The following is a 13,240-nucleotide window of genomic DNA, read 5'->3' as shown; positions in this document are numbered from 1 at the left end:
ACTGACAGAACATGTCATGTGAAACAGGGCACATGAGCACAGGCTGTGTAGAACAGTACTTGATGGGGGCTTTATATAATAAAGCCTGGGTTTGAAACCAATCTCTGCCATTTATGAGCTGTAGGACTTGAACAAGCTGCTCCATCTCTCTGTGACTCAATTTTCTTCTCTGTAAAATGGGGATAGTAATAGTGCCTATCCTTCAAAGCTCTGTAGTAAGAATGAGCTGAACAAATGCACAAGAAAGCACCAGGCGCAGAGCCTGGCCCATCCTGAGTGGCCACTCTAGTCCAGTGGGTGGGGCTATCACAGCATCAGAAGCAGCTTGCCATGAAGAGGGCAGGATGAAAGGCATCTCCGTCCCACCCTGCTACGATGGCTCCATTCTCTAGCAGCTCCAGGGGCTTCATGACCTGAATGCAGTAAACCAAAGCCCAGGAAAGACTGGGCCTGCCCTGTGCCAGGAATCCAGGGCCCTGAGACATTAGTTTCTGTTTTCATTTTTGCTTTACTGAAATAGAGAATCTGAAGCTCAGAGGGAAAGCAGTTGGTGGAACTGGGCCTTAGACCAGCTCTGGGAGACTGACTCAGGCACACCTGCTATTAACCTCCACGGCAACTGGCGGTATGGAGGACGGAGTTTTGGAGTAAGACAGCCCGAAGTTCAGAGTCCAGCTGCCTGCCTCACAGGCCTAGATCCCCCATCACATCCCACAACCCTAGTGGTGCCCGGCCTCCTTAGCTGGGAGTGCAGCCCACCCCACCTGGCCTAGTATCTCCAAGGACAGTCACTCTCTTCCCTGAGCCAAGACCCACCAACAGGTCTGGAAGATTCCACTCCCGGGAGGGAGCCAAGGGTACATGGTCCAGTCCTAAAATGCCGATGAGTTCTGTCCTATGGAATTTGACTTGGCAGACCTTGAATTGCATTACTGCCACTCACTCGATCCTAAGCAAATGAGTAAACTTCCCTGAACCTCAGTTTCCCCACCTGCAACCAGGGAGTCAGCAAGAAGAGCAGGCCCTGGTGGCGCAGGTGGGCTGAGCACTGGACCTGGAGTTAGGAGACGAGTTCCAGCCTCTCTTGCCTCTGCCCCTTCACCTCTCGGAGTCTCACCCACCTCAGCTGCAAAATGTAGATCGGTCACAGATGCCCGGACTGTTCCAAGCACTCTCACCGGTGGGGAGGAGCTTTTCACATTGGGATCCCAGTGCAGGCATAGAAAGGGACTACTGAAACTCCTCTGAGGAGGGTTTATTTCAAAAGGCATCATAGCCTTAAAGAAAAAGAGCATGACATGCTACTAATGGGATCTTGACATCAACTAGGGAACAGACTTGCCTGGTTACTGGGTTTCCTCCAATGTGTGATTCTGGGACACTCACACATTGGGTTTCAGTTTCTTCATCTGTGAAATGGGAAACAAAAAGCCCTCTTGCTATGAGGAATCAGTAAGAGTACAGCACAGGAAGTGCTTAGGCAAGTCACCAGCACACAGCTGGGGCACAATTCCTGCGCCCCTGCAAAAGGAGCAAACTTTGGGGAAGCAAGACTACCTCACCCAGAAAGTCTAATTCAGAAGGTCTGGGGTGGAGTCCAAGAATCTGCATTTTACCAGATGTCCTGGGCAATTCCTCCTCAGACAGGTCCTCCTCTGCCCTTGGTTTCTAACACAAGAGTAGGGATTTAGTCATAGCCACTTAGTTTCCTGATGAAATGTGGGCAAGTTGGAAAGAGGGAAAGAAAGCACAAAGGGGAGTAAGGAGCAGAGGGGGTGGGGCTGGGAACAATCTATTAATCAATCTCCTCCCCAGCCAGAAACAGTAATTGTTGAGGCTCACACATCCTTCACCTGCTAACAATCTGCAGCTGCAATACAACGCTCTGATTATGAATGTCAAAAAGGCAGAGCATGAAATTAACTTCACCTTAGTCAGTGGGCACAGGGAGACACTACACTAATTCACTGCCCTCAGTATAAAAACTCCCCATGACAATGTCGCATCAAATTAGGGCCCATGCTACCCTGGTGCCATCTCTATCTCTCCCCAGTGCACTCTTTTACAATCGGGCCCAGCCTGAAAACAAGGGCCCTGCTTGTTCCAGAAAGCTCAGGGCAACAGGCTGGGGGTGATGGGTTACCTGGGACAGGAGGAAGATGGGCTCTTCTGCTCCCCCGTGGGGGCTGCCCACTGAAAAGGGGAGATGGGAGATCACTGTGCCAAGGAGTAATCACTCGGCAGAGCGTCTGACGCAGGGATGTACCACTAGCCCCAACTGAGAGATGGGAAAACTTGAAGGAAGCGGCAGAAGGGTGGAGGTGGCAAAAACCTACTCAGGCTGCCTTTGGGGGAACCTCAAAAAAGTACAGCTTGAGGCTGCCCACTGGTCCATCCCTCTTAAAAAATTTAAGCATATTCAGTTATTCACCGGCTAACTCTAAATGTCTCTGCATAGGGCACAAAGTACTCTGTTGGTACCTCCAACCAGCCCACTGCCAAGGCACTGTCATCAGCTGAGGTCTATGAGGGGATGACCCTGGGGGTCTGCAGAACGCAGGCCTCCTAAGCCAGCACAGGGAGGGGCAGGAAGGGAGGTCTTATTTCTGGCCTGCCCTCAAGATCCAGCCTGACTTCTAGCCTTGGGGTCACTTCTTACCCCTTCTCCAGGGAATTCTCAGGTAGGGTGCCAGGAACCTTTGTGGTTGGGGATGGACCCTGTTTCCCTCTCCCTCCCATAGGTTTCACCCCATCACCCATGTGGCCCAGAGGGGCTATCTGGTGCACACTGGTGGCTTCCACAAGGAAGTGTGCATGCCCAGGGGACAGGCAGCATGGCCTGTATACACAAGGTAGGACAGCCACATGCCCATGAAGGATAGAGGTGCCCTCTATCTCAGGAGGGGATGGTAACACAAGCACACCCCAGCTGGGAGGGGAAACTTCCCTATCATTTCCATCACTATAATCTCCTGAGAGTTTCCAGCCAGTCCTTTGAGGTAGGTGGGCGGGCACAATCACTCATCTTGATGGATGAGTAGAAGGAGGGTCAGAGGAGAACCGTGGCTTACCCACAGTCACAGAGGCAGGGCCTGAGCAAGAGCCCAAGGAAGGAGTGTGCAAGCAAGCTCTCACATCACACATGGGCCACAGGTGACTCCACCATGAGCTCAGAGGGAAGCAGAGAGGAGGGAGTTGGGCCCTTGGTGGAGGTTTGGCTGTGGGAAGCTGCCCCAAGCTCCCAGGCTCTGACTGGGGGGTTGCTTGCCTGCAGGTGGTAGCCTAGAGGACCCTAGAGGGGTGGGAAAGCAGAGTGGCCAGTGACTGTCCCTCCCATAGCCCAGGCCTTGGGCATGTCAACTGGCTGCTGTGAGGCTGGTGCAGCCCCACTCCAGCCCAGGTTTTCTATCCATACCTCCTCACCCCACCATTAGGCAGATGCTGCCCAGAATACCTCAAAGATGGATGCACTGATGGCCAAAAGACTAGAACCTCCAGAGGTTCTTCATGCAAGGGGCGCGTTCATTTACTCACAGCCAATCACCACAAGCGAGTGGGCTGGCAGCTCAGAGCAGGGGAGAAGCTAAGCGTACCCAGCCACCCTGGAAGGAGTCACCAAGCTGGCTAGGGGAGCTGGATGCTCTTCCTTCTTGCCTTTTTGGTCTCTTATGATATCCTCCAGTTCTGTTCTGTGGCCTTCTAAAATAGCCATTAATTAGAGCCTGGTAATTAACTTTCTGGTTCAAGTAATATTTTGCAAAGGAATTCCATTAAAGAGTCGATTTGCATATTCCAATATGGGGCCTGGAAATAGGCAGGGCTACTTGAAGGAGAATGGAAGCGGTCCCATGGCACCCCTCAGACCTGGCACCTGGGCCTGGGCTCTGCCTGGTACCCAAAGGTGAGATGGGAAGCAAAGAAGCTCCCCAAGAAGGTAGAGAGCTTATTCACACACTGGCCAGTTCAGTGTCCGTGTACACTTGGGGCCAGGTGCAGTGGCTCACACCTATAATCCCAGCACTTTGGGAGGCCAAGGTGGGTGGATCAGGAGCTCAAGAGATAGAGACCATACTGGCCAACATAGTAAAACCCCATCTCTACTAAAATACAAAACTTAGCTGGGTGTGGCGGCATGTGCCTGTAGTCCCAGCTACTTGGGAGGCTGAAGCAGGAGAATTGCTTGAACCCAGGAGGCAGAGGTTGCAGTGAGCTGAGATCATGCAACAGAGCAAGACTCCATCTCACAAAGAAAAAGAAAAAAAGAAAGAAAGAAAGAAAGAAAGAAAGAAAGAAGGAAAGAAGGAGAAGAGAATACATGCACACCAGTATGCACATGAGTGCTCAAAGCTCAAATAGAGAACACACTATACACATGGGTACAACAGGGTCTCCTTACACAGACATGTACAAACAACTGGTAGATGTATACCTAAGGAGAAAACACACGATAATAACAACGGTAGCCAACACTTATACCGAGCACACAGACTGAATCATATGCAATTGCCTATATTTGGCCTCCAAAACCAGCTACTTTATAAAGTCTCACCCCATATGATGTGCCAGGCATTGTTCCAAATACTTCACCTGTATTAACTCAATTAAATACATAGACATGTACAAGAACATTAATATATACACACACCTTCATGAGGACAAGTACACACTTATAAGACACACAAAAAATGTACACAGACATACAGATACTTGTGCAAAGAAAGGCTTTTCCAGCCTTTGAAACCCCAGCCTGGCTTTCTCAGTAGCTAATTTCCATCGTTCCTAAAAATATTGCCCAGCTCGGATCTTGGGAAGGTACACGAGGGAGCTGCAGAACCAAAAGGAGGGCAATAAAAATGAGAAAGCAAGAAATAAATTGATTCTTCCATACATCCAGGTCGTATTCTGTGGCTTTCCCCTTCCTCTCTGGAGAGGAGACTCAGAATCATGTGCTCCCGTGCTGGTCAGCCCTGCCCCCAAAGGTGCCCATGGGGCTCAAGTATAATGCTGCAGTCGGGAGGGGATCTGGTTCCAATGCCTGGCTTCTGCATAGGCCCCACCTCCGTGCCTTGGACTGTGTGCCTCAGTTTTCCTGGCCATAGAACAGCCCTTTCACTGTCTACCTACCCTGTAGGCCAGAAGACCTCTCAAAGTGCTGTGTAAATACAGGGCCTCTTTATGATACAGGGATGAGGAATTAAACCTGATTTCCTTACGGAGCGGAGGAGGAAGGGAGAGCCAGGTGACCCTTCCTTGCAGGTAATTAGTGAATTCCCTCTCATACCTCTTGGAAGGCAGAGGCTCATTTCACATGTAGGATCCACCTACAATGGGACCTCTCGGAGCTGGGGAAGACCAAATAGAGCAACCAAGAATCCTGTAAGAGGCTTGTCAGAACACTCAGGCAAAGGACAGGAATAGGCAAGTCTCAAAAGAAGCACCACCACTGGCCATGAAACTCAGGAAAGCAGTATTCAATCAACAACAAGCAAATCAATGCAAATAACAACAAAACGCCGTTTTCCTGCCTGTCCAAATGACAAAGACTGTTCTAATGATGACATCCAATGTTTTGAAGGGTGTGAGGAAACAGGTGAGCACTCTCAAAAATCACTGGGGGTGTGTGAATTATTACAGGTTTTCGGTGGGTGACATTTTTCTTAAAAAAAAAAAACCCTCAAACTATTCATATTTTTTGACCTAGTAATTCTGAGACTTTATGCTTTGGGAAAAATCAGAAACATAGAGGATTTAAATCCTAGTATCATTTTTAATAAAGAAAAACTAGACATAACCTCAATGCTTAAATGATTAAAAACACGGATGACCCAAACAGAAGATGGAAAAATGAACTTTTAAAATTGATTCTTAAAACACATATGAGAACTTTGCTTTCCCAGGTATAGGCAGGAATCCCCAGGAAAATGTCTTGTGCTTTAAGTAATAACGACTGTTTCTTACGTTTAAGGCAATAATGATCCTTCTTACAACTCAATCCACCTTACCAGGCACAGCAACATCTATTATCTCTTGAACCTCAGGATGAGGCCACATTATTGCTTATTATTCCCACACTGTAGATAAGAAAACTGAGGCTTACCAATATGCAGTGGCTTAACCTTACCAATATTAACTGAAAATCTATGACATTATTAACCTAACCTCTTCCACACATTATTACTTGATTGAATTTGAGAAACATTTAAGAAATGTACATGACCCAGTATTAAATGCCAAGGAAACAGCACTGAACTGGACAATTTCTATGAAATGTGTGCTGAAAGTATTAATGTTACAATCTTCAGCAACATGATTATCATCATCCCCATTCTGAAGATGAGCAAACTGAGGCTCCGAAAGGTTATGTGACTTGAAGCCCCAGGAATGCCTGGCTTCAAATCCAAAGATCACATACATCCCATTACCTCTGGCAATTGTCTAAACTGCACTATCATCTCGACATTACCATGCTTGACAGATCAGTCCCAAAAAAAGGACCAGGCCCTCCCTGTCTATAGTAGGGGAGGGAACAAGGGCAAGAAACACCAGATGTGGGTGCCCAGCCCTGCCTGGTGGAAAGCAGGAAAACAGACCCTAACTACCACTTCCCTGTTCCTCATCAACCTTTCTCACTCTCCCACCTCCACGGACTGTCTCACCACAGGGGCAGAATTGATTCCCGCCTACTCAGGGCCAGGTGAGGGTCCCTGGAAGCTGCCATCCCCAACATCCAAGTACTGCATCTCCCTCCCTAGTCCCACATCACTTGGAATTCCACCATTAGTAACTTTCAGGTGTGGGAACACCAGCCAACACACACATACTCTGGAAGGAGGAATCGATCCTTAACTCTACACATAGCAGCCTTGCCTACCTGCACCAGGGCTGCCTGCGTTTATGAGCTAAGCTCTGCACGAGGCCGACTGGGAAGAATACGATGTAGGGTACAGCCGCTTTGGAGTAACTACTGGGATAAGTTTAGACAGGTAGCATGCCAAAGGAGGCATATTCCCAGCAGGTGTGGAGGGCTAGGGTCACCCAGAAACAGCATCAGGAGAGACAAGGAATGAGGAAAGCATAATATTGCTAGCTGACCCTCCTAGCTCCTCAGGAACATTAATAAATAAATGAATGACTTGGAAATTATCCTCTGGGCTGACAGAACCACATCCTCTATCACTTTTACCAACATTAAAACAGCCCCACAAATGAAGCGGCAGCATTTCCAGTCTGCAAAATGAAAATGCTTTTACCAGCACACCTTTCACCTGGAAAGTGCTCCAAGCAGCATATATTTCTGTTACCCAGGAGAAATGATCACCTGTCCCTGGTGCTTACTGCCAAAGCCTCTGAAGAAGAAATGAGTGTCTGAGGGACCCAGGGACTGTGGAGACCAGCTGGCAACCTCCCCTGAGGCTGTTTCAGAAGAGTAAGTCCAAAGGCTCAAGCCTGTCCTACAGTCCCCCACCCCCAGAGCCCAGCTATGCCCACCAAGTCCTGTCTGGCCTGACCCCCAGCCTCACAACCAGACAGCAACCCTCACTCCCAACCAGCCAGGTTTGGCATCCCCACACCTAAAACCGACTCCTTTTCCAGGGAGCCAAAAAATCCCAGCACAGAACCTACTGGTTTCCAACCTCCAGATGAGAGAATTCCAGCGCAAAAAAACCACCTCCCCAACACAGCAGCTTGCAGAGCACGCAGACAGCATTCAACAAAGCCTCTTCAGCAGCCATATAAACCAGAAACATTCATCTAAAGTCAGAACTCAAGCGGCCACCTTAGAGTGCCTGTGCTGCTCATCTACATGAGAAGACCATGGGGACCAGGGCTCCCACTCAACACCCTAGAAGCCCCTACCCTCCTTCCTATCCCTATCCCCACCCACTCACTAAGGCTAGCATCTTGGCACTTACCCCTCCATAGCCAGAGGCATGGCAGCCAGAGGGGGTCCCATGGAGCCAGGACACAACCCTTCCTCGCTTCAAAGCCAAGCCGAAGGCAGCCCATCCTGTCCTCCCAGCCTTCAACAACACAACCACACCACATCAGAGTAGGGAGAGGCACCGCTCCTCTCATCCAGGTTTGGCCATGAGCTGGGGTGGGGGTGGGGTCACCATAGTTGTTTTTACTCACTGAACTCCAAACAGGATGACTCCAGGGACAGCCCCGGAGAAATTTCTGCCCATCCATCCCAGTAGCAGCCGATGAATCCATTCCTAAGCAAAGCAACAAATCAGGAGACCCTAGTCCTGTGAAAGCCTATTTCAGCTCCAAGGCTGGGTAGAGGAATTTCAAACCCACTCTTTCTGCTTGTCCATGGGAAATCTAGGCTCCCTTCCTTTGCCAGCGAACCCACCAAGCCAGATTTTGTTTATAGAAAATTAATACGACAATTCCACACCGCTGCCAGTGACATTCTGCTCCAGCCGCTACCGTTTCCTACCGTTTCCAGAAACAGGCTTGTAGTTTCACTCCCAACCCCCACTCTGCGCCCCTTCACCGTGAGGCAAGGCTGACCTGAGGCCAAGTGAGGAAGGACCAGCACAAGGTGGTCTTGGCCATGCCCCGACCTCTGGCTAGGGTGGCTAGCCAGCACTTGCCGGCTTCTAGATACAGGCTTCCCGCTGTAAGGAGGTAAACATGACATGCATGCCGCCTGCTCCCAGGAGGGCAGACACACTCAGAGGCCAGACTGCCTGCTGTCTTTCCTTCTCCCCCGACAACCACCACATGCACACAAAATGGGGTACGTACACAAGCCCCCGCATGCGGGTGCAGAGGGTCCTGACCCCCGCCAAGGAAAACGTGGAGAAGGGCATGTTCCTGGGGAAGAGAGCCGAAGGCAGGGGCCGGGTGGAGGGAAGAAGGCAGCAAACCGGGTGGCCTGCCGCCCAGACAATAACAAAGATGGGAAGCGAGATTTTCAAAGACGCAGTGGCTGCACCCAGCGCTGAGCTCTGGCCTGGCTGCATCTTCCTGCCAGGGCACGCCTGGTCCCCTGGGGCACCACGGCCATCAGAGAAAGGCAGAGGGTCCCGCCTCAGGCTGGGCTTGGCAGCTGGGGCAGGAAACCAGCTGCAGGCAGTGGTGAGGACGCACTGGAGAGCAAGGCTCTGGGCCGATGGAAATTAAAGGTCTAGCCATTCTACCGGGAGGTGGGAGTGCTCCTCTCCAGGAAGATGCTAGGGGTCAGTTAAACAGTCACTCAGCCTTGGGCAGGAGTTGGGCTATGACTTGTACTCCTCTGCCTGCTAGAACCAAGGGGGAGGGGAGAGACATTTTCATGCTACCTATGCCTCCCCTACAGGGAGTGCCAACACAGACACAGCCTAAGAAGGCAGATGCCAGTGGTCTGAGATGTTCGGGCTGAATGCTGAAAAGGTTCCTCGGTGCCTGCGGGTACTTTCACCTCCACAGGCTGGGCAGGGACATGTTCTAACCCGCACTGGAATCCATCACCATACCTGTGCCTAAGTGGAAAGGTGCCTGTGGCTGGCACCACTCTGGGAGGACCTGGGCCCTGAGAGGCTGTGTCCGCCCAGTGCCCCCTGGAGGACAGGATGGCTTGCCCTTGCGAGCTGAAGCCTGCTCCTTTGCCAGCGTCTCCGGCAGGTTGAACCACCTCCTCCTCCCTCTCCCCCTCTGCCCCACCAGCCACCTCCCCACGGAATTTCCACACCTGCTCCCCTCTGGCCCAGGAGAAGGAAACAGGGAGTAGGAGACACCCCTGAGAGTGGAGAGGTGGAGGGAGGGAGGGAGAGAGGGAAGCAGCTGCCCACACTGGAGAGGAGGCGGCCCTGGCTCCCCAGCCTCAGGCTATGCCCCCAGCTCAGGGCCTGGGTACTGCCCGCTCTGCTCGCCCCAGCCCCCAGCAGAGCACGCGCCCTACTTAGAGCAGATGTGCCCACTAAGTGGCCCAGCCCCCTGCTCCTCCTCTCCAGATGTTCACCCTTCCCCTCACCACGGGCAGCGCCCGGTCTCGGCCAAACCCGGCCGAAAATGTCTTTTGTATCTGATATCCAGGGGCTCCAGAGGCAGGGGGATGGGTCCGGGGGCGGAGGCGCCACTTCCGTCCCCGGCTCCGCACGGCCGGGGAAACAATGCCCACTCACCTCGGACAGGCGAGGCAGGACTTCCCCGAGAGGGCACTCCGCGCCGGGCCTCGCCCGGGGCCGCCGGGGGCACCCTCTGCTCTCCTCTCCTCTCCTCACCTCACCCCGGAGAGAGGCGCAGGGTCCTCCCCTCGGGAACCCCGTCCGGCTGAGGTGGCCCCACAAGTTCCCGGCCGGCGGCGTGGGGTCCCCTCCCCCGTGTGGCGCGCCCCGGGTCGGGCTCGCGCTTTGTCCCCGCGCCCTCCGGGGCGCAGCCCCAGGCGGCGGCGCGGGGGACCGGGCGGCGGCGGCGGGCTCACCTCTCATTGTCCGCGGCGGCGGCGGCGGCGGCGGCGGCGCTCCGGAACCCCGGCAGGATGTGGCGGAAGCTGTGGTTGCGGTCCAGCTTGGGCTGGCTCTTGGTGCGCTTGATGGAGCCCTTGAGGCGGCGGCTGAGGAAGCCCTGCGCGCGGGGCGACAAGAGGGGGAAGGGGAGGCGGGGTTAGCGCGGCGGCGGCGGCTGCGGGCCGGGACCCGCGCGGGACCCGCACCCTCGCTGGGCGGCCGCGCGGCCGAGGGCGGGCCGGGCTCGGGCTCGGCCCCAGCAGCTCGCGGCCCGCGCCGCCCGCCCGCCGACCGAGCGCCGACGGCCCGGCCCGCGCAGCGCGGACCAGCCCACCCCACCCGCCACGTCGCCCCCGCCCCCTAAGCCGCTGTTGCCATGGCGACGCCGAGCCGAGCCGCGCCGACCGCGGCCGAGGCTGCCCGAGACCCCGGGCGCCGGGGCGAGCGAGGAGTACCGGGACTACGGGGCGGGGCTGCGGAAGGGCGGAGAGCCCCGGGGACCGCGGGGGCCGGGCGCTCCTCTCACCTCCCCGCCGCCTCCAAGCCCGTCCTCCGTGAGCGAGGTCACACACCCCCACCCACCTGGAGGAATCCACGCCCCCCCACCCCGTCGAGGATTGACACAGCGCCTTCCTCCGCCGCGAGGTCGCTGCTCCCAGCCTGCGGTGGTACCGATGAGAGCGGGCGCGTGGTCGGCTAAGGCGCCGGCTGGCCTGCGCCTGGCTGTGCCCTGGCCACCTAGCCCCGAATACTGGGCGACTTTCCTTCCTAGAGCGGCAGTCGCTCGATATCAGGGTGGAGCCCCTGCCCAGAACCGCTGTACGTATCCCAAGCAAGGACAACCACCCTGGGGATGGGATTCCTAGCGCCCAGCTCAGGGAGGAGTCCGAGGGGCTAAAGGGTTTGCTGAGTATCCCAGTTAAACGCTTCAAGATTTGGGGAACCTTATTCAGGCCGTTTATCCACCTACCAGGTTGCACTGACAGAACAGAGCTTAATTCCCCACCTCCCCATCCCAAGAGCTCCTGGTCTAATGGAAGAGACAGAGGAGACAGGCGTTCATTACGCACAGGTCGAACCGATCTTCCCTGTACAAGTGATGGGATAGATGTGGGGGCCCCAGGGGACACAGCCTGGGTCCTGCCGGGCTTGGAACCTATAGGCAGCTTGAGGGAGAGGAAAACTGGAGGAGGGAGAGTCCCCTGAGAGGGGGTGATTCTGGGGCTTACCCACCCCAGTCTCAATTCCAGGTGGTAAGTGGGATATTAACTTAATTTGAGGTTACTATACATAATCCGAATACCACATTTCATCCATCACAAAGTAAAGGGTCAGTTTGGCAGCCCTCTCTTTGTCCAAGAGGAGCAGTGGACGTTTGCCACAGGCGCTGGGCTGCATCTGTCCATCTTCAGTATGACAAGGTCAAACATAGGCTGTACAAAAGTCATCTCATGTCACCCTCACAGACAGAAAATGACAGAAAAACATTCTCTGCAAATGAAGCTTGCTCAGACAGGTAAAGTGACTCACTCAAGGACACCCAACTTCCGGGACTGGCTGATTTGAGAGCTTTCAAGATTTCCCTTTTCCTATCTTTCTCCCTCTGCCTTTTCATCTTTCCTTACCCTTTCCACAGGAGACCTACCCCTGTGGCCACCTGTTGTAATTCTGTGTGTCCTTCAAGGCCCACCTGAAATGCTACCTCAACAGAAGGCCATCCCAGGCAGTGGAGCCCAAATGCCTCTCACCTCTGCAGCTTGGAATTATCCATCAGAGTATTCTCATCTGCTGCCACAGATATCTCTTAGGTATTAGAGGCTGCAGGAAGGACCCTTCTCCAGAGGTGTGACTCATAGACAAGGCAATGCTTACTGCAGAGGGACCACAAATGGTGGCAGACCAGGGGACCACTAGGCTCTCTGGGAGACACAGCATGGAGGCACCGACCTGCACTTCTGCATGAGCTCTGAGCTCTGAGCTCTCCCAACCAATGCCTCTTGCCAGGTATAGGGGAGGGGGCTGCACCTGGCTAATTTGGATGGGTTCTCCTCTCCCAGAGGTTGTCAAGCAAGTTATCCCATGGGCTTGTACTTGTTCTCGGTTTTTATTTTCTACACTGATGGAAATTTCACAATTTTTGCAATCTTGAGATACAAAGAACGAAGAAGTATGTTTCACTATTTACGTAGCTCATGCTGGAGCAGTATGGATGGCTTTATCCTATTTCTGAGTTAAAAAAAAAGTTTTCTCCCCTCTAGGAGGTTTGATGCACATGTAGCACCTCCTCTTCCCCACTCTACCTTCTGTGACTCTACTTAATGCTCCTCTGACAAGCAGCCTCCTCCTTAAAGCCTACTTGGAATGGTACCTCCCCCACCCAAACTGACAATGACCTTGGGGACTCCTAATACCGCCTGTCATATTCACTCTTCCACCTTATTGAGAGCCATTATGTGCTAGAAAGAGTGGCCAAGATAGCCATGAACATTATGGGGTGAGCAATGGATGGATATTCAAGAGGTCAGGGAGTTCAGATCATGAGAAAAGTGATTCTTCCAGGGAACAGAGAGGGTTCCCATTGACCCACCCACCCATCCTATCACACATCCACCTAAAGACCTGTGTTCCCCAGAGGACTCAGCTCAGGACCTTGCATATGACAGGCTTAACAAATACTCATCAGCTTGGAAAGCCACTGCCAGAAGGGGACTCACATGCGAAGGCTGAATTAGAGGGTGACTGGGACCAGAGTAGGGAAAGGACTTCCTCAAGGTCACAAAGCAAGGTTAATCAAGGACCTCAGA

General features: G+C 53.3%; 1 protein-coding gene across 49 annotated transcripts in view; it reads right to left on the bottom strand.

Annotated features, from left to right (window-relative positions):
- Positions 1 to 13,240, bottom strand: part of DAB2IP (DAB2 interacting protein) — a 211,232-nt gene that overhangs the window by 74,216 nt on the left and 123,776 nt on the right. For 37 of the 49 annotated variants that reach the window (XM_078375548.1, XM_078375564.1, XM_078375492.1 and 34 more), the window contains one exon: positions 10,412 to 10,554. The exons of the other annotated variants lie outside the window; for them this stretch is intronic. Coding sequence is in view for 27 of the 37 variants with exons in the window: in XM_078375492.1 (XP_078231618.1) it covers positions 10,412 to 10,554 (143 nt within the window). In the remaining 10 variants the exon portion in view is untranslated. The remainder of the gene's footprint in view (positions 1 to 10,411; positions 10,555 to 13,240) is intronic. 49 annotated transcript variants of the gene reach the window in all.

This window comes from Callithrix jacchus, chromosome 1 (assembly GCF_049354715.1).
Source record: "Callithrix jacchus isolate 240 chromosome 1, calJac240_pri, whole genome shotgun sequence".
NCBI classification, from domain to species: Eukaryota; Metazoa; Chordata; class Mammalia; order Primates; family Cebidae; genus Callithrix; species Callithrix jacchus.
The sequence above is the reverse complement of the archived record's forward strand: the minus strand, read 5'-3'. Positions and strand labels throughout refer to the sequence as shown.